Here is a 27,728-nt window from a genome sequence, read left to right on the forward strand (position 1 = left end):
GGGGAAAGTGTATCTACATTTTTTAGTTTTCTAGCTTTCTGTTTATTTCTGTACTCCTGACATCTTGTGGCATTCACCTTGGACTTTGCTGATAGACTGAAAATGCAGACATATTTATCACATTGATCACATTTGTGCTGCAAAAGTTCATTCACAATGATGTCCTTACTTTTATGCCGAGATATATGTGTCAGGTAATGAGACTGAGAGACTTGCAATAGCTGTTCCTTTGATAATTTAGTCACCAATACTGTGATGGGAATATCTGCAATAAGGATATGGTCATTGTTCTCAGTGTTTTGAAACATGCACTTTGGTATATATTTCTTGAATATATATTTGTTGCTCATATTGATAGGCTGGGTTTGACAGTGTACAAACTGTTGCAGCTCCTCATATATCCATATATTAGCCGACCTGCCCTTGTGTATTGCTGCACCTCCTCTCAGAATGGGTGTAGTAATATTTATAGGTGCACCAGGTATATGTAAGCTGTCACCCTTTGAGTAGGTCAAAACATCAAAGCCCAAATATTTGTGATAGAAAACAGAGAAATCATGACGGTAAAAACAGTTACGCTGACAGAGACATTTTACTCGCTTAATGTGGATATTGACAGATTTTAACCATAGTTCATGACAGATTATAATGTATTTATAGAAGTGGATTGAATTCAGAGGCCTTGACATGTGGGTGGCACCTGAAACCCTATGTGCATACAGGTGACTTGTTATGCAGGTGTCCCTAGAACCCATGTGTGCATAAAGGTGACTTGTTATTGCACAGGTGTCCCTTAAACCCTTGTGTGCGTGCAGGGACCTTGTCACGAAGGTGGTCCCTGAAACCTCACTGCAGGGCAGCTGATATGAGGGACTTGTCATGGAGGTGTCCCTCAAAACCTCACCGCTGTACAGCAGCAACCCTATATAGGGTGATGTGGTAATGACCCTGTCCAGGGGATTACCAAAAGGTGCCCCTGGATGATTATAGGTATGTTAGATCAATAAAAGTGTGACCAAGATTTGAACACACCTTGAAGGCCAGTGACCGCCAGATTGCCAATATTGCTGCTCACAGCAATGGTAGGAGAGGTAGCACTGTGATATAGCAGCCACTGACATGGTGCCAGAAGGCTAGCAAGTATAGAATGTGCTGGGTATGCATAGTGCAAGATGGTGAGAGGAAGAAGTGAGAGAGGGAGGTGTGCGCGCATCAGAGTTCGAAGTTGAACATGCTTATGTAATCTCATCACCTGATCAGGTTGCCATATATGGTCCAATGGTGCACATTAGCTGTAACACTGCATTCATGATAATCTGAGCCTTTGTTAGGATCATTAAATAATCATATAGACAGTACCATTGGATAGAGATTGAAATTCTGAACCTGGCAGTATATAACACTTGGGGGAAGGCAATGATGTCGAGCCGTCTACATTTTGTTTTGCAAAACACGTGGGGTAATAGCCCAAGGGCGGTTTGCAAAACACTGGGTTATCAATGTGGCTGTGTTATAAGCGCCCGTTTAAAGGCGTCAAAAGGGAGCAAAATTCACGTCTCGAGGAAAAGTGGCAAACAACGGATTCGAACCTGGAGTTCCAATAGATACATCACTTTCTCTGCAATAAATACCACTACGGCAAAGGAACATGAGAATTGCTTCAAGCCCAGAGACTATATAGTGCAATCCAACACCCTTCTACTCGTGCACAATACCTTAAGTTTGCTTTCCTGGACTACACAATGCTACGGTCTACTGGAAGCTATATAATATTGATTCCTGGACCATTTGAATGCCTAAATTGCAGGATAACATGTGCTGAAGGCTCAGCAGGGGACCTATTGGTATGAACTAGGCGCCTGCTTAAGTGGGCGGTTGCGAACTTAGAACATTGATGTCTTCAGGAGGGTGGTTGAAACGGGGATGTATTGGTATGCACATGTGTTCTTGTAAGTCTTCTATGGTGTAGTGGTTGAAGCCGCTGCTTGGGCTCTTCGTAAATGGGTGAGCATTGAGGTTCAATCCCTCCTAAGGGGTTTTTTTCCTTCGTCACATTTACTATTTGGTGGGCCGGTCAGCGTTGTAACCCTTTGTAAATACCTTACGTAGCATTTGATGTACATTCAATACATTTTGGGGGTGTGTTTGCAGGTGAGCAGGTAGTTAGTGCTACCCCAATGTTTTGCAAAACTCAGGTGGGTTAATAGCCCAACAGTTTTGCAAAACAGAGTGTGGACTCTACTGATATCATCAGGTCATGTGCCATGGGCGCTTTTTCCAATTGTGGCACTAATAGGATCTTGTCTTGTGTATAGTGGCAGTTGCATTGGTCACATTGAAATTATGTTTGGATATATGGACTCTGCTCATTCATAGCTTTCTGTTGATATATATTTCATGACACATGGTCCAGTGGGGGCCTCAATATAAAACCATGATTGTACCACCATTAGATGCACATTGAAACACCCTTTCCAATAGTATATAAATGTCCTATGTTGTGGTGAGGAATGAGCCAACAGGGGGCAAAATGAGTTGCAGCTATGGCTGAGAACAAACAAGACCATACTTGGTGGCAGGGGAAAATGTAGCATTTGCCTACACAGTGGTGCAAAATGTACCAAATCGTGTTTTATGCCATACTGTGCTTACCAATAAATGGTGATATATATATCATTTGAAAGTGCTTGCTGAGCTCTACACAATGGTGCTGGTTTTGGAGGGTTATATGTTGTCAATGGTCCATAAATTGATAATGAATGTGATTTAAAGAAGGCTTCATAGGGCTTGAGTGTGTGGGAAAATAAGCGCCCTAAATGCAATTTGGTGAATTCCGATGGGCGCTAGTAGATCGCGCTGGGTCAGCGCGATCTACTAGCGCCCGTGGTACTTGGAAACATTTTTTGAAAAGCAGCCGCTTTTTGGCGGTATTTCCCCCATTGTTTCACCAGTTTTTATCTATATAGCACATCTTATATATTCTCAGAAAGCCTTTCACAAGCTCTACAATATTTTACTGTTTTGGTTTTTATTGTCTCAAAATTGGGCAACAGAAAAAGGAAATACTTCGATTTTAGTCTGTTAAACAAAGACAGAGTGTCACAGATTCCCGGGTCACAGGCGCTTATTTTCGCGCCTAGCATCCGTATTATCTCATCTCTATATTTCTTTATTAATTGTAGGGTTAGGGCTACACTTTTGGGATATGTTCTAGATTATGCTGGAAGGGCCTACATATAGAATATTCTAGAGTATGGTTGGTAAAGTACCTTACATGACTGGCTACTCATTTTCCAGACCTAAGGCCCTGGGCATGCCTAGCCTGGAGGATGACTAACATTATTGCATCGTCACTCACTCGCTCGCTTACTTGTAGCTTATTCAGAGGAGTATCAGGGGACATGTCCTGGGTCCCAGGGGGGCCTCTCCCCATGTATATAAGGGAGCCTCCTGAGGGCCACCCCTCTCAGACTTATCCACTTATTGCTTACACCCCTCTACTCTCATCTAACCACTCCTCAAACCTCCCTTTATTAAGTGAGTGTTTATTCCGGGTTTTTCCTTAATACAGAGTAGATAAACTGCAGTTTCAATCACTCTAGTAACTGCCATAGATAAAAGCAATGCAAGCACATATATCACAGCACTATAGCATGTTGTATGTGTACACATAACCTCTATGCAGTTGAGGCAAAGGGCAGAGGCCGCCTTATTGTGCAGAGAAACGTGACCTAAATTGTCCAGGGAACTGTACATGGTAGCATGTGCTAAGTCAGAACGAATGAACTGGGCGACAGCCCCGCCCACCATGCGGGCGAGCGCAAGTCCGGCGCGCGAAGCGCACATCTCTGCGACCTGAGGGGGGCGTGTCAGTGAGCCGAGAATACCCAAACTTTAGGAGCGCCTCTGCAACACTTGACGTGCTCGCGTGGCACCCCCAACTTTAGATGCAGAGAGGGTGCAGACGTACTGTTTCTAGCGCACCGGTGGCAATTGAATAGTCAACTGCAAAAAACGCTCCAGCAGCTTGTCTTTGTCTTGCAGGTATGGCGCGAGGATCTGGGCATGCTTGCAAAGATAGAGTGTGAATGCATTGCTTTTCCAGAGCCCTATGGCCTTGACTGTCTCGAAGGAGAGACCCCGGAGCAGGTATTCAAGTGTGCCGCCAATCCGAAAGCTGTGGCCCGCGATTTTTGCGACACTTGGTTCGAGCTTTGGAGCGATGGCTCGGAGGCGTCTCAGCATTGCATTGCGAGTCAGGGGAACAATTGTGTTTGACGGTTGCTTCCTATAAGCGAAAAGGTGCGACGAGTCCTTCAAGTTGTTGACGGCAAAGTGGTTGTCAAGTGCCTCCCAGGGGTCGACCCTGCCTGACGATTGCTTTGCAAATGAGATGTCTTTGCCTTTCGGAGATGTCTTGGTTATGGGGAGGTGTATGGAGTGCACAATGCTCCCGTCCCTATGCTTCACGATGTGAACGGACTGCCGTGAGGGGTGCTCGGAAGCCTTGTAGGACTTCTGGGTTTTTACTGTCAGCTCCCCAAGCTGGGCTAAGGAGAAGAAAGCAACGCAAGCGCACACCCAGATTGTGGCATCCTCGGTTTGCGAGATGTTGAGAAGCACCTCAATTTGCATCAGTAGGTTGATTGTGATGGGATCGTGCTTGGGCCTTGTCGACGAAGGAGGTGCGAGCTGTCCTGCGCCAGTGAGTGCAGCTTCATAGCAGAGCTCGTCCATCGTCCAAGGCAGACCATGAATAATATGCCACACTCAAATGCCGGCAACATAATTGTTGATGGTGCTCGAGCTGTATGAGCCTGCAAGTGCTGAGATGAATGTGAGTATGAGCAGCTCGGATGCGGGCGCACGCTGAGTGTCCGGCACATCTTGCATGTCGCAGAAGACATGGTATATGAGCAGACCAGTTCCGTACGTTTCCCGTGTGGATGTCGCCCATGCCTGGCAGGTTACGGTCGATATCTGCTCAAGTTCCAACTCAGAGATGCTGACAAACTGTCCGTGCTCATTCCTTGGACAGTGCGACTCTGTGGGAACCCACTTGAGGATACGATCAGCTACCCAGGAGTGCGGACGGTGTGCTGAAGCCAACGGGGCTAGGCCGCTCTTGTACAGCGGGGGCTTGCGACGCCGCCCAACACCTGTGCTGACAATGGGTGCGTTAAAACGTGTCTTGCTCATCTTCCCAGTATGCACGTTGCCAGTCGAGCTTGCAGGCTTTGAAGCTTTCATTGTTGATCTGACGACGGCTCCGTTCTTGTCAGGAGAGGGCAGCTTTGGTGACGGGGATTGTGGACGTGTTCGGTGCTTGCCACTCTGCTTCACGCTCAGATAGCAGGGCGTCAAAGTCGACCATGAAATCTTGGAGGGCTGGATGAATAGGTACGGGGGGAAGGAGGAGATTGCGTGCGAGGTAGTGTCCTCTCGATGGGCCGTCAGCGGGATTGTTGGCGCTTTGGACATAGCGAGTGTGGGCTCGGCAACCGTGTTGCTCCAAGACGCTCGCAATCCGCTTGAAGACTTCGTTGGTGGCACAGTTTTGACTCCGTCCTCGCCACCAGCCTTCGACCACTCCGCGATTGTTGCTGAAGACTTTGAAGTCCGGAAATTTGGCTGAGAGATTGACAATGATTGATATGAGGAATTCAAAGCCGACAGCTTCGGCCCACCCGATGTCTCGCCCCTGTGTTTTCCATCCCGGGAGGAGTCGCCATGCTTGCCACCTGCCTTGGATGACTACTGCGATCCCCACACCTGAGCTGACATTGGAAAAGGCGGCAGGGTTCCATACGAGGTGCGGGCCTGGGATGGGGCGCTCAATGGTGGCTTGGCTGAAGGCATCCCGCCACCACTGAATGTCGGCAGGTGTTTGGGAAGGGGGAGTGCGAAGAAGGAACGGACGATCGTTGTAGATGCCCAGCATGGCCTTGATGTTGATGAGATAAGCACGGCCTTGGGGCACGACCAGGGATGCGTGCCAAAGCTTGCCGTGCAGCTGCTGGACTTCTCGGAGCGAGTGCAGATGCTTCGATGACCACTCATTGATTGCCTGAATGTACTTATTTGCCTTTGTCCTCGGTATGGCCACTGTGCGGGGTCCATCCAGGTTCCATACGAAGCCGGTGAATGGGAAGGATGCTGCGAATGGGTGGTCCTTCTCCACCTGCCAAGGTATGCCCAGACACTCTGAGACCCAGTCGCTGTCTTGCATGGCGTAGGTGAAGGCGGTGTCTGCTGTCGACCGAGGAGATCGAGCGGATAGGTCTTGTACGGGGAACTCCATGCTCTTGACAAACTCGTTGACTCGCCCGTCTTGTAGGACATTGTCGCCATACCAAATGTGTCCCCCGCTCCGCTGTTCTCCTCCGTTTCTGACAATCTACTGTTGCCACTTGCGTCTGCGGGAGTTATAATCGGGTAAGTGCTTGCACAAGATTCGCAAGAAGACGTTGTCGTCAACCCACTTGGCCAACGGCCCGATGCCCTTTGCACGCATGATGTTGGCACCGGCATCCACCAAGTTGCCGTACACTCCGGCATGAGATCTGACTCCAAAGGATGCACTCACGTCGACTGCAAAAGCGCCCACATCCAGCCGGACGACCACGCCAGCCCATTGCGAAGGCGCAAGCGGGATGGTGCTGTACGCCTCTGCCATGTCATGAACTGCGCCTTGTGAGCCCGGTAGAAGTCGCCAGCACAGTAGACAAAAGGCGTTGAACGTGCCCCAAGTGCATGGGAAGTCGGAGGAATTAATGTGAGAATTAATGGATGATATGGTAGGTGAAGGAGTGTGAGGGAAAGAGAAATTTTGAACAAGTCGCAAAATGTTGGGCTTGTGAGGCTTGTGAACGAGAGATAAAGGAGAAGTTTGAAAGGGGCCGAGAAGGTGCTTGAGCTTGTCCTGTGAGAAAGGACCAACGTATCTCCCCGAGTCGAATTCGTGTCGCATGATTCACTCGAATTCTCTGGGAGGAAACAATAAAGACAGGTGGTTCGGGGGAATGTACGTATGTGCAATGAATGGGATGCCTGAGACAAAGCCATGAGCGATAGAGGCGACAAGACGGGTGTACCGATGCTCCAGTCCCACGGCATGTAGGAGCTCTCGCCATCCCTCCGCTCGTAGCGGCATGAGAGGCTCAATTCTCCTGCGCGAGAGGACAAGAGCTGGCACCATGTTCTGTTCCTCCGCAACCCGAACAGATGTGTTGTTTGGGATGGTCGTCCGAGGAGCAGCTGGAAGGGCGCTGCCAGCTGATGCAGAGTGGGGCGTTGTTGGACGTCTGGATCTGGTTGCCGATGCGAGACGTGGAGGCTGGGCGACTGTTCCATAGTCTGGATTTGTTGCACTTGGACACTTCTGAGAGTGGGTGTCACCCGAGGCAGATGGTGCAGATGATGGGGGTGTTGGTCCCTGCGCCTCTCCGAAAAGACCGTTCACCACTGTCCGGATCGTGATAGTCCTTCTTGTCCACCCGAAAGCGGGACCCCAATGGAGCGCCTCTGGACCTCTTTGATGGTGACTCAAAGTCGGTTGGGCTGGACGCGCGGTGCTTTATTGCGGCTCTCAGCTGATCTTTTTTGATTTCAAGCTACAAGGCGGGTGTGGATGTGGGAGAGATGGCCAAAAGGAAAATGTGTTGGCACGGACAGGCGCGGGGCAAGGGGGGGAACACGGGGACGCGGGGATGCGGGGGAAAGATGCAAGGGGGAAACACGAGGGGAAAATGCAAGGGGGAAAACGCGAAGGAGAAAACGCGCAAGAAGCGCGAGGGGAACACGAGGGAATGCGGGGAACACGCGGGATCACGGGGGAACACGAGGGAATGCAAGGGAACGTGAGGGAACACAAGGGAACACAAGGGAACATGGGGGAATACGAGGGAATGTGAGGGAAATGCACGAGAGAGTGCAAGGAGATGCAAAGGAACACTGTTGTTAGTGTGATGAACATTGGGGCAAGCTGCTTCGACTCACTGAGTGTAGAGCTCGCACCGTGTGTTCTGTCAGCAAGTTGCCACATATCTTCGCAAGCGCCACCTTGTCAATTTCGGCAATGTCGAAGGGCTCCCCTTTCAGGATGGCACAATGCCATTGCTTCCTGTAGGTAGCTTGGTACCTCAACACTACGTTGTTGCCCTTTGGCTCGCTGCAAATGGGGTGGGCATCTAGCTTGATGAAGAACAACAACAGCCTTTCGAGCATTAGTTCTTCCCATTGCTCATTTCGGGCGTGCATTAGGAGAATTGTCCAGGCTTTTGAGACTTGATCCCAGGTTAAGCTCTCGTTGGACTTGACTCCCTTCAGTGGGCAAGACACTGTCGAAATAACGATCGACAACTCCACTTGAGTGAGGGTGAGCAAGTCGTTGCTGCCTGGGGGCTCGCCCATTGCAAGACGCATTCTGTCCTCCGTGAAGTAGAAGAGCTCGACATATTTGAGGTCATGCAGTCGGGTCAGTGCAAATTCCGCGACTGGACAAAGGAATTCACTGGGAGGGGGCTTTCTAATCGGGATGACAGTTTTGGCCTTGGCCTTCTCCTTGCCTGGTCTTGACGCTGCTGCAGCTGGGGGGGATACCGAGGGGGAATCCTGGGGATTCGGTCGGGGAGATCTGGTCGATTGGCGGCGGCGGGAGGGAGGCTCACCGGGGGCTTTCCGCTGCCGCTCTTCACGACTGCCGTTCCTGCCACCCTGCTTCTCCATCCAGGTCGCGAACAGCTTGTCAGCTGCTTCCTGGTGGTCTGCAGCCACTCCGCAACTGATGAGTGCCTCTCTGGCTATCTTGTCGTCCGGGCCCATGAAGTCCGGCTGCCTCTCACTGCTCTGAGTGCTCTCCTCCTCCTCACCTCCCTCCGGCTCCTCTTCCTCTTCCTCTTCCTCTTCCTACTCCTCTTCTCCTCCCTTTGCTGCCTTCCGGTTTCTTGCAGTGCCTTTGCACTGGTATCGTGGACAAAGATGGGGAAGTGCGGGCAACAAGCTCTGATGTTGAGCGTCGACCTCCTGCGCCGTGTCTCTGGCTGGTGGGTCTGCTTCGGGTTCTTCTTGCTCATTGCCGACTTCTTCAATCTCTTCCTGATCATCATTCTCATTTAAGTCGACCATAGATTCAAGTAAACTAAGCCAGAAATTAAAGCTAAAGCCTAGGGGACAAGTAGGGAGTGTGGAGCCCAGCCGAGGACGAGGACAACGGGCGGATGAGAAAAGCACGAGGCTTCAGCGCCTGTCGTGCCTTGTTGCATAGACTTCGCTCTGTTGCGCGCTCGTTCCTCGCGCGCTTCAGAGCATGCAACCCCTCAAATATGTGATCAGTGTTCTCTCTTAGCAGGAATACTCATAGACCCTTCACCACTACTAGCATAATTGCTAGTAATTTAAACTATATAGATATACCCTTATGCTGTGATGCACATTGTGTCTTGAGGCCTGCATTTGAGTGCACATGAAGCCACAGGTGTGTAGTGCCACCTAGGGTTACATAGACACCCACTGGGAAGCATTAGAGCCTCATTAGCAGATGGTCAAAGTGGCTGTGTGCAGTGATCTAGTGTCTAACCCTAAGATTTCTACTGGAGGAGAACCCTAACCCTGGGTTTGTAAGTGGAGGATGTATGTGGCACCTATCTCAACACTAATGGCTGATTAGCAGAGTTTCAAAATATTTTTCCACAGGCATCAATTGAGGTGTTGTGAGTTGGCAGGAAGCTCACCCCATAAGAAATGATTTCTTTGTTCCTCATCAATTGTAATAGAAGCTTTAAGGGTATATTTAGCACAGAGAATATATACTGCCCTTCTACCAATATGCAATACCTTGAATTTGCTTTCCAGAGCTCCACAATGCTAATAAAAACTATGTAAAATCGATTTTAGTGCCAGTTTAAATGCCTAAAACATAGGTAAATATGTGCTCAAGGAAAAGCAAGAGGCTTATGAATATGAATGTGGGCACCTGCTTGAGTGGCCAGTTGCAAAGTTAGGACTTTAATGTCATCAGGAGGGCATGCTAAATAGGAGTCTATCACTATACACATGCAGCCTCATATGTCTGCTATGGTGTAGTGGTTGAAGCTGTTGCTTATGCTCTCATTAAATAGATGTGCATTGAAGTTTAATCCCAGTGAGAACTGGACATAGTTAGAGCTAGCCAGATCTAGCCAAGGATAGCAGCTTGTAGCCAAATATATATTTGAGCTAGCCAGATGTATTCAAAACAATATTGCATGCATTTTGTGACAGGTTCTGACACCAATCAAGTTTCTGTGGCCATTTTGACAGATTTGCTGAACCATTTTGCATGCTTATGGCTTCTCCTCTTGTTCATCCATGCCAAAATTGGATGTGTCTACAAACAAGCTTGTATTCTGCCTCTATGGTCCCACTCAATGATGCCATATAAGGCCCCCTCCACTGTGGCAACTTTTTTCATCAACTCTCCTGCTCTCTGCCACCACTGTTTCCATGTGCATCTCTTAAGGCATCTGGGTGCTGCCCGCATCTGAGTCCGTGATGAGCTGTGGCGTGAACCAGAGGTGGTGCGGGATGTTTCGGACATCCTGCTGGCTGGTCCCACAGGCATGTATGTTTACATGTAGCCCAATCTAGCCCAATATATTTGTATAGACCCTGCTAGCATACATTGTAGCTGTGGGCGGGATATCTAGCTAATTCTAGCGGCACATAGCACCATATAGCATATATCTCCCACTATGTCTTGCTAGCTCTGGCTATGTGTGATTCTCACTGGGGTTTAATCCCTCAATGATGGCTTTTTCCTCCCCAGAATCTTCCATTTGAAGGGTCAGCCAGAGTTGGAAATCTTTGTAAATACACTACCTCACATTTAATATATATGTTTAACACACTTTGTGGGTGTGTTAGCATGTGAGCAGGTAAATAGTGCTACTCCAATGTTCTGCAGAACTTAGGTGGGCTGGTAGCCTGAGAGTTTTTCAAAACAGATTGTGGACTCATGTGAGTGAGGCACTAATGATACTCTGTGTTACATCCCGTGCAACAGCTACTCCAATTTTTGGGACTTCATTCCAACTTCCGGGACTTGCACCCTTTTCCGGGACATATCTCATTTCCGGGACTTGGTACTGTACTTCCGAACTCCCAAAACTCCGCCCGTACCTCCGGTCCTTCAACTCCTGAACTCCCAAACCTCCATCTGTATTTCACATGTCTCAGATTGCGCCATTTCCTTTTTGTTAGCACCATAACAATAGGTTTATTGTCTTCTGCTCCGGAACTCCATTTCCGTACTTTCTTATTGTCTCGGCTAGACAATAGGCTTACATACTACTTATACCGAGCTGGAATGCCGTAGCTACTCAGTTCGAATATCTTGTTTACCATATTCTCTTCCATCTTGTTTGTTACCTTCCATACCTCTCCTTCACTACCTTCAATCCAACTACCTGTCAACCTCCAAACCTCCAAACCTCCAAACCTCTAAACCTCTGAAATTAAGGACAAACGGAACAAGTCCCAGGGTGTTGCTAATAGCCTTGCCGAAGTCCTCCCACTGAGTTGTCGTTTGTTAACCTCTGAACCTACGTACCCCCGGAATTTGTACTACCGCGTTTTCAGGTTTTCGAACCTCCGCATTTTTGGACCTTTGGACTTCTGCTCAGCACACTCCTAACACTCTGAGTCATTGTTTGATTATGCTGCTACTACTCTATCCTATTATTAATCAGACCTACCAGCCATGGCCCTCTCCACCCAAGTCAGCTATTTTAGTCTATTAGAGGGTGTACCTAAGTCAACACAGTGTGAATGAATAGCTTTCTCTTAGTCATCCATTGCCAGCACTACCTCTGAAAAGGCTTCATTCAATGTGTTAATCTTACTGATTAGTGACAATAATGAGTGATGTGATGATGTATAGAGTTCAACAGGGTATAGGTCTCAGAAATTGAGTACCTGGAGACCATGAGGTACAGGCATTTAAGCACCTCCAAATGTTGGACAATCACTTCATCTTAGCATTTCTTTCCAACCCCTTTTTTCACTTTCCTGGGTCTTCAGTTCTCCTATAAGTAGTTGTGGCTGAATTACTTCCCAAGTCTGGTTGACAAAGTTGAAGAGAGGCAGACTCCTCACCTTATGGTAATTGCTGTGTAGGTGGGGTGCAGACTTAAGTTCACCCTCAGACTGGTTGTTTGGAGAAACTTCACTCCTCTTTGTGTATTCTCAACATATCTTATGCCCTTCCCTGCCCTTCCCTGCCTGTAAGTCTAAGCAAGCCCTACATACCTCTGAGGTACAAGCAGTGAACTGCAGGCACCAATGCACCACTGGGCTTATGCACCCATTGGGAATCCTATAACAATAGAGCGGTTTTGCAATGTGTTTATCCTGCCTCACGTTGAGCTCATTTGACCTTCCTCCACTCTTGATTGGTACCACCCCATGAGAGATCGTGTGTTGTGAAATATTTCTGAGGCCGGACCCACATTATTCAGGTACATCCCCAAGCCGACTTCGACCCATCTTCCTTCCGCTTCTCCATCTGCCCCTCGACACCATCACCTTGATATCGACCCAATATATCCCAGACGGCCTGTGCATCCGCAAGCTCCTCGGAGCTCATCATGAGGGACACCGTGCCAAAGCGCGGAACCCGAGGCATATTGACCATGTATGCACGCACAACTTTGAGCCGCTCCGCATCTCCAGGTGAGCCCGAGAGCGCTACACGGAGGCTGTGGAGGATCGCTGCTAGAGTGGATGCGTCAAGGGAGGTCTTGAACAGCACGGGTAGACGCGCCGCAGGGATTTGCTACACAATCATGTTAGCGGAAGTGTGTGGTGCCGATACGGCGCACCCACCCGTAAAACGTCCCAACGCTCTTCTTCCGTGGTCAAGGAATTCCACAGACTCTTGAAAGCGACGAGCGTCTGAGGGGGTTCTCGCTTGGGAGCACTGGCATTGCTATTCTGCTCTGCTTGTGTTGGCGACTTGAAGAGTGTTTGCGTGCCGTCTGCCTTGAAGATGCCACCGCGGTACCGTGTATCCTCCCTGGCAGCCCGAGCTTCACGGAATGTTTGAGGAGGAGGCGGCCGTGGAGGGGCCGACGTAGATGGTGATGAAGAGTCGGCTGGTGCTGGGACTGGCGGCGTCTGCGAGGGCGACGGTGAGAGAACGCGTGAGGAAACCGGGGTGAGGAGCGTATCATCGGCAGGTTTGCTGGAGGACGCGGTGGGACTTGACTTCGCCGCGGACGAGTCGGGCTCTATGATTTGGATGGGGATCCGTCGGCGTTTTGGAGGCGGCGTAGCAGGAAGCGTCTGCGGCTGGCTCAGCGCCGAGATATCAATGGGTGTTCTCTAAACAGCAAGACCTCAGGTGATCTGCGCGCAGAGTCTTATGCAGCCAACATACCTGTTTCGGATTAAGCGGGATTGCCTTGAGGGCGTCTTGAATCTTCTTCAACTCTTGCCTTGCAGCCTGATTTGCCGGGTCGAATTTGAGCGCCGCGGAGAAGTCTTGAGGCGCATGAGAGAAGGACGCGTAAGAGGACGCTTCGACATACCAGTCTCTGCCTCATGAAGCTTCTGCAACGCCACGCGGGCCTGCCCTCTCCGGAAGTGCCCCTTCACGTTTTTGCTATCAAGACGAAGGACGACATCGCAGTCTCTTTCCGCGTCTTCATTCCTAGAGTAAACGATCAGAAGGTGGGCGGAGATCGGGAAAGCAAATGCGACACGCACTTACTTGCCTAGCTTGAGATATGCAGCGGCGCGATTGAGGGGGAATGTGAGATTGGAGGGGTCCGCGATGAATGCCGCGGTATAATGACCAATAGCCTTCGGGAAGTCTCCCGCCTTGAACGCCTCATTACCCTGCCGCAGCCAGGTAAGTCGAGCAACACAGCAGTAACAACGTGTGTACACACCTTGTCCTTTTCTACCTGAGCCTTGTTGGACATGTTCTCGCAGTCGATGGTGGCAGAAGGAGAGGACGAGCGGACGGTGGCGCTGAGCGCGAGGAGAAGCGAGCACGTGCCCACAGTCGAAAATTCAGGCGCGCCGCGCGGAGTTCTGCGCCTCCTCCCTCTCGTCGTGCTCCCTCCCGCCTTCGGCCTCGGTGCATCCTTTAGCGATGTCTGGACCCTCCAGCATCTCGTCTGCGTCGTTCAACGACTATAACGCTCAGCTGCAGGGCAGCGCGCTCAAAGCGACCCGCGCCGCTCTCGGTCTGCCCGCCGACATCCCCTTCCACCGTTCGGTACACCCCGACTTTGCCAAGGAGCTCGACCAATGCTCAGCGCGTGTCCTCTCAATCACGAACAAACTCCTCAGTCTTGCTTCCACGTCGAACAGCTCTGCGAGCGCACGCGGGAAGGGTAAGGCCCGTCTCGAATCCCAGGATGATGTCGCCGACCACTTCCACTCGTTCGTGGTCGACGTTATGGACCAGCTTTTAGAGCGCGCGGTGAGTACTTTTACTGTCTTGGTATACGTCGCTGCTTATTCCTCACCACAGGACATCGGTTTGGATGAGTTCCTCGGACATTCGAAAGCGCCCGCGATCGCAGTAAACGCTGCGCCTACCGCTGCTCAGAAGGTACGTGAACTTACAATTCCTTCATCTCGCAAATCTCACGCGCACTCAGCCAAAGAAGAATAACGTACCTCCGGGGCGCCTCGATCCAGCATTGCAACATGCGTCGCACCTCCCGAAGCCTCAACTATCCTTCAAACGAAAGGTAGACAACACCAATGGTGTGCCATGGCACCCCACGCTTCGGCACAAGTACAACGCAAAAGTCCCGCTTGGGTACAACCTCCAGGAAGATAGTGAGGGGGTAGAGGAAGGGCCTTCGAGCTCGTGAGCCTTTAATGCCTCGTATCCTACGCATACACTAACCATGATCAGCCTCCACCCCTACCGCCACGAGATCAAGCACATCTCCTACCCCACCCGCATGTTCACGCCCGCCCCGCCCATCGTGCCACGCTCCTTCGAAGACACGCCCTTCACCTGGGTCTCGACGTCCGCCGAGTTCGCCGTCATGCTCGAGCAGATGCGCGGTGCGCGCGAGATTGCGGTCGACCTCGAGTACCACAGCTACCGCACCTTCGCGGGCTTCGTGTGCCTCATGCAGATCAGCACGCGCGAGGCCGACTTCGTTGTGGACACGATCGCACTGCGCGACGAGATGGAGGAGCTAAACGAGGTTTTCACGGATCCAGACGTCGTAAAGGTCTTCCACGGTGCAGAGAGCGACATCGTCTGGCTCCAGCAGGACTTCAATCTCTACGTTGTGAATTTATTCGACACCTACCATGCATCGAAGGTGCTAGGTGCGTCACACCGTTTTCTTGACAACTTTTACTTGACTGTGTACGGTAGATTTCCCCAGGCACGGACTCGCAACGTTGCTCGAGATGTACTGCGACTTCACCGCTGACAAGCGGTACCAGCTAGCCGATTGGCGCATACGGTATGAACACACGCGTCCTGCCGCATATAGGCTGCTTACCAGATCCCGCAGGCCATTACCCGAAGAGATGCTGCAGTACGCGCGCTCCGACACCCACTTCCTGCTGTTCATCTACGACAACCTCCGGAACGCCCTGCTCGACCGTGCACAGTCGAGGGCTCAGTCGCGTGCCCAAAGCCCCAGCTCATCCGCCGCAACACCTACCCCCGAATCCTCGTATCCACCCGCACACGCGCTTGTGCGCGAAGTTCTCTCCCGCTCGGAAGAGACTGCCCTCCGTGAGTACGAGAAGGAGCTATATGACACCGACACCGGTGCTGGTCCGGGCGGCTGGGACACGCTCGCGCGCAAATGGAACAAAGCTTCACTCATGGCGGTATCCAGCGACCGCGAAGGCGCTACGGCGGTCAATGTGCAACGTGCAGTGTACCGCACCGTCCACGGCTGGCGCGACCGCATCGCTCGGGAAGAAGATGAGAGCACACGGTGAGTGATACCCCTGCGCATCCACAACCACATCCTGACGGGGGTCGCCCAGATACGTGCTCCCCAATCACTACCTGTTCAGCCTCGCGGAGCGCACCCCAGCAGACATGGCGGCGCTCTTGTCGGTCTTCCACCCGGTCCCGCCAGTCATCCGCCGCCGCGCCAAGGAACTGCTTGATGCGATCCGTGACACAGTGAAGGGCGCTCTCGGCCCGACCGCAGAAACGCCTCGCGCGCCTGCGGGGCCGAGTGCGGCTCAGGAGGTGGCGATGCTAATTGATGAAGAGGCGTCTGCCGCGGAGATGCCGAAAGCGTCGACGCTATCGAGCGCGTTGTGGGCCAACGGTGAGTGACCGTGCATCTGTGTTATTCGGCCGGGTGGCGGTCTTGGCGGGGAATATCGCTCACACGACGGTCAGCGGCCTCTATCAAAGCGACGTCATCGCACCTGTTCGGACCCTCGTTCTCGGAGGTTCCCACCGCGCCGCGGATAGTGGCATCGCGAAGCGCACTTCTTGGCGGACCTAGTGCAAAGGTGAGTTGTTCGCCGTGATAGAGTGCGAGGGTTGCGGATGTGCTAACTGCTACGATAGGGTCGGAATTCATCAGATGCAGCGACAGGCCGACGAGCGAAGTTTGCTGAGGCTGCGGCTCGTATCCACCGCACGCTGGTCATCGTGCCCGCAGTCCCGCCAGTCATGCAACCGAAGGCAGAGGAAGAAGAGGCGGCGATGACGGCTGCAGACGACGGGGAAGTTCTCAAGACTGATGCGGTGGAGGAGATGCCGTTCGTGCCGGCTGGGCAGCGAGGGAGGATGCCGGAGCCCGTGGACGATACCATAGTGGTGGTGGGACAGCGCAAACCTAAAAAGCGGAAACGGACCGGCGAGAAAGCAGAGGGTGCCGGCACCGCGGTGGCAGGTGAGGGGAGCACGAGCACCGAGGTGGAGGCTGAGGTGTTCGACTACGGGACGGTGTCGAACATCCTGGATGAGGGGTCAGATCACGAGCGGAAAGATGCGCGCGGTGGGAGGAAGAAGCGGAAGCAAGGGCAAGGTGAGCACTGCTGGGTTCACCGGTGTATATGAAGATGTACTGAACGTTCGCAGGGGCAGGAGGGTCGACGTCGTTCTACGGGAACTTTGGGGCGCCGCCGAAGGCGCACAGCGAGGTGAAGCAGGGGAACCAGTCGCGGACGTTCCGATGAGGGGGAGGGGGCGGCGGGCGGAAAAGTATCCGGGCTTTATCCAGGTTGAATAATACATCGTCTTGGCCGAGATGAGAGTTTGCGTTTGGATGATAGAGTGGGGGCCAAGGGGAACGGCACACGACCGCGAATGGCTGCCGAGTTGCCGGCCTCGTCTTGTCTGCATCGGGCGCCTGCTCGCGCTACCGCCCACTCCCCCGGCGCTGCTTGGCATCCCCGCCCCATTCCCTGTCCCCGTCCATGCCTCGCCCCACACCGCGCACCCACCCGAGATAGACGTGCTCTGCAGCGAGCACGACCCGACACACGCCGGCCGACGGAGCGCGTGCGCAGCGTAGTTCGGCCGTTCGCGACGGAAGCGTGACTGGCGACTGCGGCGGCTTGAATGGTGGGCATGGGGGCCTGCGGACGGCAAGGATGAGTTGTGTTCTGCTGTGTGATGGGAGGCCGCCCTGATCTTAGTCCAGATCGCGAGCGCCTGCCGGTCGTGTTAAAGTATAGAGCTCTCCGCATTTCCGCGCTCACACGACCGTTCCTCTCCCCCATGCGCCCCATCTGCGCGGGCCATGTCCTCCGCCACATACATCCCCCTCACCCAGATCTCTCCGCAAGAGTTTGCCTGGCCGCCCTCTCGCCGGCCTAGCCCCGCCTCTCTGCGCGCGCACCTGACTAGGAGGCGTGCTATTTATGTCCTCATCGCCACCACCTCCGTCCTCACCTTCCTGCTTTTCCTCAAACTCACCCCGCATCACGACGACCTCGACGATGACTTTGAGTACTCCGAGGACATAGGCACACACAACGCGTACATTGCTATCCCTGTGCCTGCCGCGCTTCCCCCCGCAACATATCCCAGACTCAGGCCAGTTCGGGACCTCCCTGCACACTGTCTCGACGCGTACTATGCCTCTGGACAGCTATGTCACGACTCCTACGGCCCAATCCCGATGGACGTCCTCTGGACCTGGGTTAACGGCTCAGACCCTCTCTTTGCCGACGCGAGAGAACGCGCAATAAAGAGCTTCAAGCCGGATGATCCCTACCGGCCACTCAAGAAGAACAACCCCTCCCGCATGTTCCGGTGAGCACCTTATTACTCGTGCCTGCATCCGCCCAACCGACACCGCGTCTTATCAGTGACCACGACGAGCTACGACACTCAATCCGCTCCGTCCTCGCCAACTTCCGCCCCTATACCAAGCGCTTCCGCATCCTCACCTCGGACTTCTTCTACCCGGAGAAAGGTACCACCACACAGTCCTTCCCCGATCCCGGTGCCGGATACTGGCGACTCGGCCTGCAGCCCCAATGGCTCGAGACCGCCGATCATGCAACGCAATGGCAAGACGGGAACATCCAGCTCTCCCTCACCCACCACGCCCATTTCTTCGACCCGTACAACGATACCATATTCAACAGGTACGCCGAGGCACCGCGGGCGTAGCGACGCCGTTCTGACCGCCGTCCGCAGTTATGCCATAGAAACCCAGTTTAGTCATCTCCAGGACGTATCCGAATCATTGTAAGTCCGGCTTCTTACCCTGCCTCACCGTGACCGTCGCTCACCTCCGGTGCGCAGCATCTACATGGTCAGCGCATTTGCGTCCGCGCCGCGTCTGTTTGCCCTGACCATGAACTTAATTATAGAACGACGATTTCTACATGATGGCATCACTTACTCCGGTCAGCTTTTACACCTCCCGTGAGTATCGCCCGCATTTGCATATTCTAATTCCAATACGCTGCCTGATTTGACATTCGTTTTCGATTGACATGCATACTAATTTGACCTCACTTCGCAGCCTACGGCATCGTCATGCGCCTACAAGAAGGCCTGCAAGTCGGTCCCGACCGGCCCGGCCGCGGCGTCGAGGGCGAATGGCGCAGCATGGGTGAATCGAACTGGCTACTCAGTACGTTCCGCAGCCCCTCCGCGGTCCGCCCGCTGTCATACTCACCCGCCCGTTATCTTCGTATCTCCTTTAATCTAATCAGGCAACCGCTTCGGAGCGCGCTCCCGACCTTACGTGGTGCACGAAGCCAAAGCGACGTCGTTTGCGATCCTGCAGGAGATCGCGCTCGTGTGGCCGGACGCGCTAGCCAAAAGCGCGACGCACGCGTTCCGCGAGACTGAGGCTGGGGACGGTGACTTTTATCAGATGTTCGTCCACGCGCACTACATCGTCGAGCGCGCGCGCGAGGCGCTCCTGTGGACGTGGGTCGTCGGGCGTTTGGGCGGACTGGACGATAGCTGGGGCGACGAGGAGTCGGCGCGGGCGTGGCATGAGCTGGGCGGCCAGGAGGATAAGGAGATGCGTGTGGAGGCGTATCCGCGCGAGACGCTTGACGCGGAGCGCGTCACCGCCAACCTGAAGGAGGCGGGATATGACACGAATGTTCGGACCGAGTACATTTTCTGTCAGTCCCTCTTCTCCAGCCCCTTGTTTTTCTTGTTTTCTAACGCACATATCACATGCAGCATCACTGGACGGATATGCGTACGGCCACTACGACAGGAAGGGCCGGAGCGGATTCCCCTCGTACACGCTCGATAACGCGCGACCACAGTGCACTATCAAGCGGGAGGAATGCTTTATCGACGTGAAGGGCGCCGACGGTGGCGCGCCCCGTGCGAGCGACGTGTTCAAGCACATCGCGTTCGAGCGGCCTGAATGCGGCGACTGTGGTACGTTTGGCTCCCGTAAGCCACGTCTACAATCGCTAACTCGCCTCCAGCTATGCTTGCACTTGTCAAGGCCAGTGGTCCTCTCGGCCTCGGAGCCTTCCTCCCGCCGGAAGACCGTCGCGTGCACATCGAGGAGCCCACACCCACTCCTGACGGCTTCATCCCTCACCTTCCCTTGGTGGACGACTGGCACGACGGCAAGTTTGCGCTGCGGGATGTCTTGAAAGAGGCGCACACGACAAACATCCGCGACTGGTCGCTCATGCTCCTCCAGCGATACCGCTACGTTATCGGTATGTCTTGCCATAGCATACTTTACCCCCGTCGTAATGCTGACGTCCGGCCCCGCAGGCGAAACACCGTCCTCCTTCGAGCGATTGCTCAGCTACCCGCAGGTGCGCAACACGCTCGCGGCGATCGACAAAAAGAAGGATCTCGCGCTGCTCTGCGTGAACGACGACGTCGGCAAGGACGACGCGCGCGTCGCGACGCTCTTCTACGACTGGCAGGAGAAGAAATGGCCGCGGCCCGCGGCCTGGGAGTCGGACGTGTCATGATGCGCAGTGCGCGCGCCGTGAACACTCTTCTTGCATACCCTTCGCCCGCCCCCCATCGACGCTTTCGCGCGCATTCTGTATCGTTATTGTCCGCCATGCTTTGAGTACCTACGTTCTGCGTGTGACACTGACGGCACCCTCACCCCCTGCCCCGCACACTTAGTCATCCTCGTACTACATATTACCCTCACCACCACCACCCCACTACCTACTGACCACCCCTGCTGTCGCATCTAACCATCTAACTGGGAGCACGCTACCGTGCACTGTGTAATAATTGTATATTGTCGCTCATGGAACAACCTCGATGCTCGCCTGCTACCCCGCGTGCCAAGCCTTCAGTACATAGACGCCTACAACCGATCCCTACAACTTCGCTCGCCCCTCCGCAGGGACAGCCACCGATGTGCGGGAAGCCCTCGCCGCGGCGCCTGCCGCCCTCCCCTGGATCGGCGACACAATCTGGCTGGCAGAGATGAGCAGCCGTCCGTCGCCGCCGTCGAACACCTGCTTCCCCGCGGGGCCGCGTTTCGCCAAGCCAAGCCGGGGGACAGGCCGAGGGGGTCGGGGGTGGGGACGCATGTGCGTGCATGGGTGTCGGTGGACGCGGTGAGTGGCTGTGGCAGACGGACGAGTGCGCGGAGATGGGGGCGTACATACCTCGCAGCGCGCGGCAGCCATGCGCGGTTTCAGCGCAAGCGATGTGTTCACCAGCCGGAGCCGCGTCCCCCTGTGCGCGCGAAAGGGAGCGAAGGCGCCAAATGGGGATGCGGGGTGGTGGGGTGCGGGATGATGGACTCAGTCAGTAGGTGATAGCTCGAGGCAGGCGGGCCGACGCTCGCGCGGGGACGCACCGGACCGCCACGGCGTGCCAGACGATGTTCATGGATGTGGAGAGGCCGGTGGCGTCGATGTCTGCCGCGATACCCAGCGCGAAGAGAGGCGAAAACAGCCCTCTGTGGCAGAACGTCGCGAAAAGCACATCGAGGTCATCAGCATAGCAGATCCAACACGGGACCGCGCGGGTGGCCTGAACTTACATGTCGATGAGGAGTGTCGCGCAGGCCCCCGAGAGTGCGCCATGGACGTTGAGCATGTCTTCGGACGCAAAGAGACGCGTGAGTGGACGCTCCGTTCCCGCGCGGCCTGTATAGGAACCGACCGACCTTCTTCGACCACGATCTCGCACACCGTGACGGCCTCGAGCTCGTCCCCTTTCGGGCGCGCCTTCTGCGTTCCTGGAGCCTGACGGGAACTGTCTGAGTCTCGCTGAGGTGCGTCGCGGACTTCTTGGCGGGGTCGCACATATGCTTCGGTGAGCCTGAGGCGATTCGCGTGGCTGTTGCCGAAGACGGAGCTGCCTGGATGGTGCGCGACATGGTACGCGAGGATGTTCTGGAGCAGCTCCACGTCCTGATGTGGCAGATTGCTCTTCACCGTCGCCGCATCGTCGTTCGGCGCCGGGGCTCTGGGAAGGGTGCGGAGCCGCTGCAGGCTGTCTCCGGAGGGCATGGTGATATCGCTGCTGGGACAGGCTGCTAGGAGCAGTGGTAGCAGGACTGCCGTTGTCGGCGATTATGCGGCAATACACGTACTGCGACGGGCTTTTTCCTGGACTGGCACTGCGGTCAGCTGCGTGAGTAGCGTGCATATACGGCCGGCCCCGTCGGCATGAACGCTTTGCCGGGTACATACCGGCACAGCGCGATGGGTTTCTACCTGGGCAGCGCGCAGGGCGGGCTAGGGATGTGCAGTGGACTGGGAGCACGAGGCAGAGCGAGATACGTGGCAGAAAGGAGAAAGGGAAAGAAGAGGACATGTATGGACAGGCCGCCTGGTCATCTTCCCGCCATCCTGAGCTTGATTGAACGGCTCGTGAGAGTGCGCCCGTGTCCCGTCAGATTCGGACGTGGCACTCAGTGGCGCTACTCAAGCTTATGTTACGCATCGCAGTGCTCGGCATATCTCCAAAGAAATCGAGCAAGGTAACGACGAGTGGTACAGACAGGACATGGGAACGGAGGCAGATGGAGGCTGAGAGAGACGGAGCGTGCTCCTCCCAATCCGAGCACCGTTCCACGTGGTGGCAGTGCCGTGCCTCATCCCCCTCATGCAGTATTGGTCAGTCTAGGTCAATCTACAACTTCGTCCAGCACGACGACAACGCTCTTCTCGGGTCTGAGGACCTCCTCGTTGCTGTATACGACGAGCTCGAGGACCTGTATTGTTTCATCAGCGTCTACTGCGCTGTGCGCACACGCCGGTCTCCTACAACAACAGCGGCAGAGCGTCTCTGATACTGGACTCTTTTGTTATCAAATCGCCTCTCGGCAATCCAGCTACCTATACAATAGCCAGCCGACGACGACGGATCGGATGCCATTACTGTTTGTCTTGCCGCACTCCTTGTCTGGTCACCTCCTGCGCTACCAGGCAACATACACTTTTGCCTCCACGGAGTGGTCCATAGCGACAGCAGCCAACGCGGACGATTTACTATTATTTCTTTGTATCTAGGATCACCATGGCCTTGCTATATAAAGCGGCACGCTGGCCCACAGTCACTAATCTCAACGCTACCAATTACCCTGAACGCCTCCGCTATCTGGGGGATAACTGCTCGCTCGTGTGTCTGTCTGTCTCATGTGGCGTCTTCTTCTTCGCTGACCATATCCTGCTAAAGGATTCACAGCTCATAACATGCCAGGTGATAACGAGCTCAGCGAAGTGCCTCCGACACTTGCCGCCGCGCTTCTGAACGGCCGCACGCAACTTCAGGCGGGAATGCCATTTCTCAGGTACGCTCCTTTACGCATTCTCCTGGCCGTAATGATGCAGCGTAACCTGATGAGCTTCCTATGACTGTCACGTAGCGCGGACGCTGTCAGTATTCCATAACTTCATTTCTCGTCGAAGACTAGCTTATCTCTCTGCAGATCGCACAGATTGACAGTTACATGAGGAACCTCCAAGACATCACTCGGACCGAGCTCAACCAGCGTCGAGCGATATCGCGCGACCTCCCTCCCGAACTCTTATGCATGATATTCGAACACGCGTTATCCGTGGATCGGCTAGTAATCGCCCCTGACGAGATGATTTGGCGAGGTTTCATTCCTTTAAGTAAAGCCTTACCCACTCTGCTGCAAGTCTGCAAACTTTGGCGTCACCTCCTCCAAAACTTCGCGTTTCCGTGGACTTTCGTCAGCGACTTCGAACCCGAATTTGCTATACAACACTCGAAGCAACTTCCCGTATCGGTTCTCATCACTGAACAAGACTCGCAGATCGCCCCCCATCTCCCTGATCTCGGACCTCGCCTGCGCGAACTCTTCTGGGGTCCACAGTACACCAAAGCACGCAAGGCGGATGTTCTTGCCTTCCCAGCGCCGCAGCTAGAAGTGCTCTATCTGCGCAACTTCGACGCGCATACGGGAGCGATCGACCAGCCGTCGCTTATGCTCTTCTTAGGAGAAGCACCGAAACTGTGCAGACTCCACCTCGACGGCTACGCTTATCTGCCCGGAAACCAATTCACGGTGCTAACGCACCTTTGTCTGGAAGATATCGACCTTCAGCTGAAGTTCCCCGCAATAATTCGCCTATTGCGGCAGTGTCCTCAACTGAAGCACCTCGCATTCATTGGTCAAATGCCGCTGCACCCCGACGACCCTCACCCGCATCCCCAACACCCCTCGGGTGGCGCCGAGATACTCCCGCGTCTCCAACGACTGTCCTTTGAGCGTGTATCCTCTCGCTTCATCAACAACATCACCCACGCCCTTCGTCCACGCCGACCAGACTTCTACTTCCAAGCGTTTCAGGTCCCCACCATCCCCGGCTCCACCATCCTTTGCATGTGCGCTTTCCCCTTCCTAGCCACGAACCTGCTCACCCACCTCGGGTACTTCCGCAAGAGCTGGCATTCAACCGTGGGCCTCGTCGCCGTTAGCAGGCGCACCTCGATACGTATATTCACCGAGCGCACGGACCTGGACGATGACGATTGGGACGCGGACCGCGACACGTCCTGGGTGCTCACGCAGCTCAGCTACCTCCCGCTCATCGCTGTCGAGGAGTTTCACTTCCACTTCCTGCGCATCCGGCATAACCAACCACCCGTCGGCGCGCGTGAGGTGTTCGCGCGCGTCCGCCTCCTGCCGCGCCTGCGCGGGCTCAGCGTCGACACGAACAACCTCGCCGCGTTCCTCAGCATGCTGTACGGCAACCGCCTCGTCCCACTGGGTTTCGGCGCGATGCGGTGGCATCTCCACACCCTGCGCATCGCCGTGACGGGCTACGACTCCGAGCAGGAGCCGGTGGTGCGAGACACGTTCGACGAGATGGACCCGCACATCAAGGAGGCGCTTGCGATAGACAGGGTGCTTATCCAAAGCGACATCGACCGCTCTCTGTTTTCGAAAACGCTGGACACGCTGAGCGCACTAAGTCCGTCTGTGGCATTTGGGCCCACAGCGATCTCGGATGCGATGGCCACGGTGCACGCCCCCGAGGCCCACCGGGACTGCGTTGATCCTGTAGCTCATCCGGCCTGGGAAGGTGCTCATTATGAGGGAGCCTTTTTATAGTTGTATTGTATACTACTCATGATGTTCCTCCATTCTCTCAGCGCCCTTACGTATGACAATGTTCTGTTGCACACATTATGCTAATATATTGCTTCTCTTGCATGCGACTGTAGCATTCGCACATCGTTCCGGTGAGAAGGCAGCGGCGCTACACGCCGTAAGCTTCCTGCCACCTCCGGAGTTTGCTCTCGAGATCGTGCAGATAACATGGGCACTAAAGTAGCCCGAGAACGGGTCATACATCCAGGGCTGTTGATTTCTGTAGTCCCAGGAAGGGAGGTCCTGGCAGAGAAAAGACAGTGAAGGAATATGCAGACAGCAATACACATAGCAAGCGCAGAGCAGAAGTAGCACGGAGCAGTCATTCAGAGAGAACTTGGAAACACACGAGAGGGGGGATACGGTACAAGGGAATACCGACCGAGCAAGTACAAATATTGACAGAGGACCGAAAGCCGGAATACCAGATACACCAAATGAACTAATAGAATCAAAGACAGCAATGAGCACAGGATGCAATGAGTGATGGACAGGTGAGGAAGTGAGAGCAAGACCAGTAGGGCGTCAAGCTTGCATGCAGTTGGGAGGGTGAGTGTGGGTTATCGCAACCGACGCTGGCCATGGCCACATGCGTGATGATTGCCACGCTCTGCTTGTGAGCAGGGCTTCGGCTTTGGCCTGTCATATAGACACCGCCATCGGCACATCGACAGATGTGGTCGCGCGCTGTGCGTGGAGCTTTCCTCCGCATGATGCACCTCCGGTCTTGGGCTGGACCCCCGGGGAATAGGCTGCGCGTGTCCGAGGCGACGTCCTGAGGGCTATACGCCCGACCATCTTCTTCTCTCACATAAGCAACGCGGCCACTTACGCATACCCTTCTCTGCCTGAGACGCCAGCATGAAAGTATACCCGCCTGCTTGCGCCAAACACCTTGCGCATGTCGTCCGCAGTCACTTCCGGCTTCTTGAACGCAATGACGAGCTCGCCGGTCTCATGTCCCGACTCAAACGTGGCCTTCCCTAGCATGTATGTCCATCTAGGCTCAACACTAGCGTCAATGCGAGAACCAACTATTAGCACCGGCAGAGGCTTACCAATCCAAGAGGAGTGCAACTCGTGCCCTGGAACAACTCGTGTGCATTCCCGCCGCCCGTGCGCACGAGCTCGTAGTAGATGCGCGCGCATTCGCGCCCCGGCCTGCGAGCAAGAATCAGTAGATCCCCACCCTAAAATCGTATGCGGCGTGTCAGCGACACGTCAATGGGTGGGTCAAGGCAGTGGCATGCGTGCACCTTCATCCACCATCCGCGGGTACTTGTCCACGCTCTTGTGCAGCTTCTCGTAGATAAGCTTACAAAGGGCCACTCCGAGCGTTTGCGGCTTGGTCGCTCAGGGAAGATAAACGAATAACACCTTGACGCCTAGCCTGCGAAAGCACGCGTGACACGGATTATAAATCGACGAGGAGCGCCGCCCAGGCCCCAGGGAGGGGGTTATGAAGGTTGAGCATGTCTTCTGGTGGGGTGCCTGAGAATCGTGTGAGCGGTTGCGCTGTCTCCGCGCAGTAGCTGTTAGCAGTACTGATTCGGCCCGATCGCGGATACAATAGCAGCCTCAAGCTCATCTGCTTCCGGATGCGTCTTCTGCGTTCTGGGCGGGTAGCAGGGACCATCTGTCTACGGTTCGTCGCGGGCGTCGTCGAGGTCGTGCACGTACGCTCCGACAAATTTAAGACGGTTCGTGGCATATTTTGTTAACAAGACTATTCTGAAATGACAGAATGTCGCTGCAACATCCTTCGGAGCGGGCGGCCTGAGTATGACGCAAAGCGGTTACAGGTGCTCACCGGATGGCATCGTGATACGGGCCTTAGGACGAGCTGCTTGGAGCGTAGATGACGCAAAGATGCAGCTCTTTAAGGAGCTTATTCTTGCAGTTATACTACGAGTAATTCGTACAGAAAGTCGGCCCCGTCAGCATGTGATCTATCAGGTCGCCAGAGACATACCAGTGCAACGCGCTGCATTCGAGCTAGATGGTGGTGGAGACGCGTTCTGGAAATTTTGCCGATAGTAAACTCATAGTGCAAGATTTGTGTGTACGGGAGGAGGAAGATGACATGGGCGGGTAGGCGTCTTAATCGCCAAATTCATCCCGCAACCCCAGCGAGCGAGAGCACACTTGCGCCAGGACGACAAAAAAGCAAACGAGGAGGGAGAACAAGTCATTCAAGTTGGAGTTGAACGTTGAGATCTGAGATCTGAAATCCGAGAGATTGCCACTTAGCGACTCCCATCAAATTCCCAATTGGGCGACTCACCACGTGGTAGCTGTACCGTACCTTGCTCCCGCCGCACACCCTCGAGACTCGAGTTCACATGAGTCTATGATAGGCACACCGCCAGAAATCCTCCCCTCATACACCTCACTATCGTACACAGCAAACATTTCTATGTGCTATATTGCCTCAAGACCCACGGGAGCCGCGCATGCATGCAGGACTCTTGACGACAACAGTGAAAGAGTGTCTCCCATGCCAGGCTCTTTTGTTACGCCAGATACGGCGAATCCTGGTAACATAGGTACATACGCGATTGTCCCTCACAGAGATAACCCCACCATCGCTACCTGGTTCACCGCTGCTCACCATAAATTCTGCCGTGCAACGTACACCTCCGAAGCGATCCATAGCGACAGCAACCGGCATACGCGACTTATTAT

At 54.1% G+C, this 27,728-nt stretch overlaps 7 protein-coding genes across 7 annotated transcripts; 3 read left to right on the plus strand and 4 right to left on the minus strand.

Annotated features, from left to right (window-relative positions):
* Positions 1–3,975: 3,975 nt before the first annotated feature.
* On the minus strand, positions 3,976–5,199 carry TRAVEDRAFT_36956 (uncharacterized protein; the record flags this gene model as incomplete). The annotated part of the gene is made up of 3 exons (XM_008039108.1): positions 3,976–4,728; positions 4,786–5,099; positions 5,160–5,199. 3 exons carry the CDS (start codon positions 5,197–5,199, stop codon positions 3,976–3,978), a joined length of 1,107 nt encoding a protein of 368 aa, XP_008037299.1.
* A 1,961-nt stretch (positions 5,200–7,160) lies between these two features.
* TRAVEDRAFT_122620 (uncharacterized protein) lies at positions 7,161–7,394 on the minus strand (the record flags this gene model as incomplete). The annotated part of the gene is made up of 1 exon (XM_008039716.1): positions 7,161–7,394. A coding segment is annotated over one exon (234 nt), but the record flags the coding sequence as incomplete, so codon positions are not given.
* A 5,096-nt stretch (positions 7,395–12,490) lies between these two features.
* Positions 12,491–13,878, minus strand: TRAVEDRAFT_122528 (TPR-like protein; the record flags this gene model as incomplete). The annotated part of the gene is made up of 4 exons (XM_008039717.1): positions 12,491–12,811; positions 12,862–12,974; positions 13,542–13,687; positions 13,748–13,878. Coding segments are annotated over 4 exons (711 nt in total), but the record flags the coding sequence as incomplete, so codon positions are not given.
* A 216-nt stretch (positions 13,879–14,094) lies between these two features.
* TRAVEDRAFT_147720 (exosome nuclease subunit RRP6) lies at positions 14,095–17,239 on the plus strand. The gene is made up of 10 exons (XM_008039718.1): positions 14,095–14,467; positions 14,519–14,599; positions 14,649–14,863; positions 14,912–15,339; positions 15,389–15,479; positions 15,531–15,965; positions 16,018–16,310; positions 16,385–16,500; positions 16,559–17,021; positions 17,075–17,239. The coding sequence occupies exons 1-10, from the start codon at positions 14,135–14,137 to the stop codon at positions 17,170–17,172; spliced, it is 2,553 nt and encodes an 850-aa protein (XP_008037909.1). The 5' UTR covers positions 14,095–14,134; the 3' UTR covers positions 17,173–17,239.
* Positions 17,240–17,738: 499 nt separating this feature from the next.
* Positions 17,739–20,616, plus strand: TRAVEDRAFT_64578 (uncharacterized protein; the record flags this gene model as incomplete). The annotated part of the gene is made up of 10 exons (XM_008039719.1): positions 17,739–18,253; positions 18,310–18,591; positions 18,644–18,694; positions 18,752–18,761; positions 18,820–18,874; positions 18,975–19,085; positions 19,168–19,590; positions 19,652–19,858; positions 19,909–20,151; positions 20,210–20,616. 10 exons carry the CDS (start codon positions 17,739–17,741, stop codon positions 20,413–20,415), a joined length of 2,103 nt encoding a protein of 700 aa, XP_008037910.1. The 3' UTR covers positions 20,416–20,616.
* Positions 20,617–21,217: 601 nt separating this feature from the next.
* On the minus strand, positions 21,218–21,927 carry TRAVEDRAFT_46944 (uncharacterized protein; the record flags this gene model as incomplete). The annotated part of the gene is made up of 3 exons (XM_008039248.1): positions 21,218–21,371; positions 21,456–21,513; positions 21,582–21,927. The coding sequence occupies 3 exons, from the start codon at positions 21,925–21,927 to the stop codon at positions 21,218–21,220; spliced, it is 558 nt and encodes a 185-aa protein (XP_008037439.1).
* A 1,188-nt stretch (positions 21,928–23,115) lies between these two features.
* On the plus strand, positions 23,116–25,004 carry TRAVEDRAFT_46945 (uncharacterized protein; the record flags this gene model as incomplete). Its single annotated transcript, XM_008039249.1, has 3 exons — positions 23,116–23,213; positions 23,289–23,298; positions 23,352–25,004. The coding sequence occupies 3 exons, from the start codon at positions 23,116–23,118 to the stop codon at positions 25,002–25,004; spliced, it is 1,761 nt and encodes a 586-aa protein (XP_008037440.1).
* Positions 25,005–27,728: the final 2,724 nt, after the last annotated feature.

Source organism: Trametes versicolor (genome assembly GCF_000271585.1).
Source record: "Trametes versicolor FP-101664 SS1 unplaced genomic scaffold TRAVEscaffold_5, whole genome shotgun sequence".
Lineage (NCBI taxonomy): Eukaryota > Fungi > Basidiomycota > Agaricomycetes > Polyporales > Polyporaceae > Trametes > Trametes versicolor.

What these genes read in the sequence shown, in the direction of transcription:
- TRAVEDRAFT_147720 (XM_008039718.1), top strand. Translation starts at nt 14,135, where the DNA reads ATGTCTGGACCCTCCAGCATCTCGTCTGCGTCGTTCAACGACTATAAC. An exon ending in CGCCTACCGCTGCTCAGAAG is followed by an intron (nt 14,600 to 14,648) that starts GTACGTGAACTT and finishes ACGCGCACTCAG; the next exon opens with CCAAAGAAGAATAACGTACC. An exon ending in TTGGCGGACCTAGTGCAAAG is followed by an intron (nt 16,501 to 16,558) that starts GTGAGTTGTTCG and finishes CTGCTACGATAG; the next exon opens with GGTCGGAATTCATCAGATGC.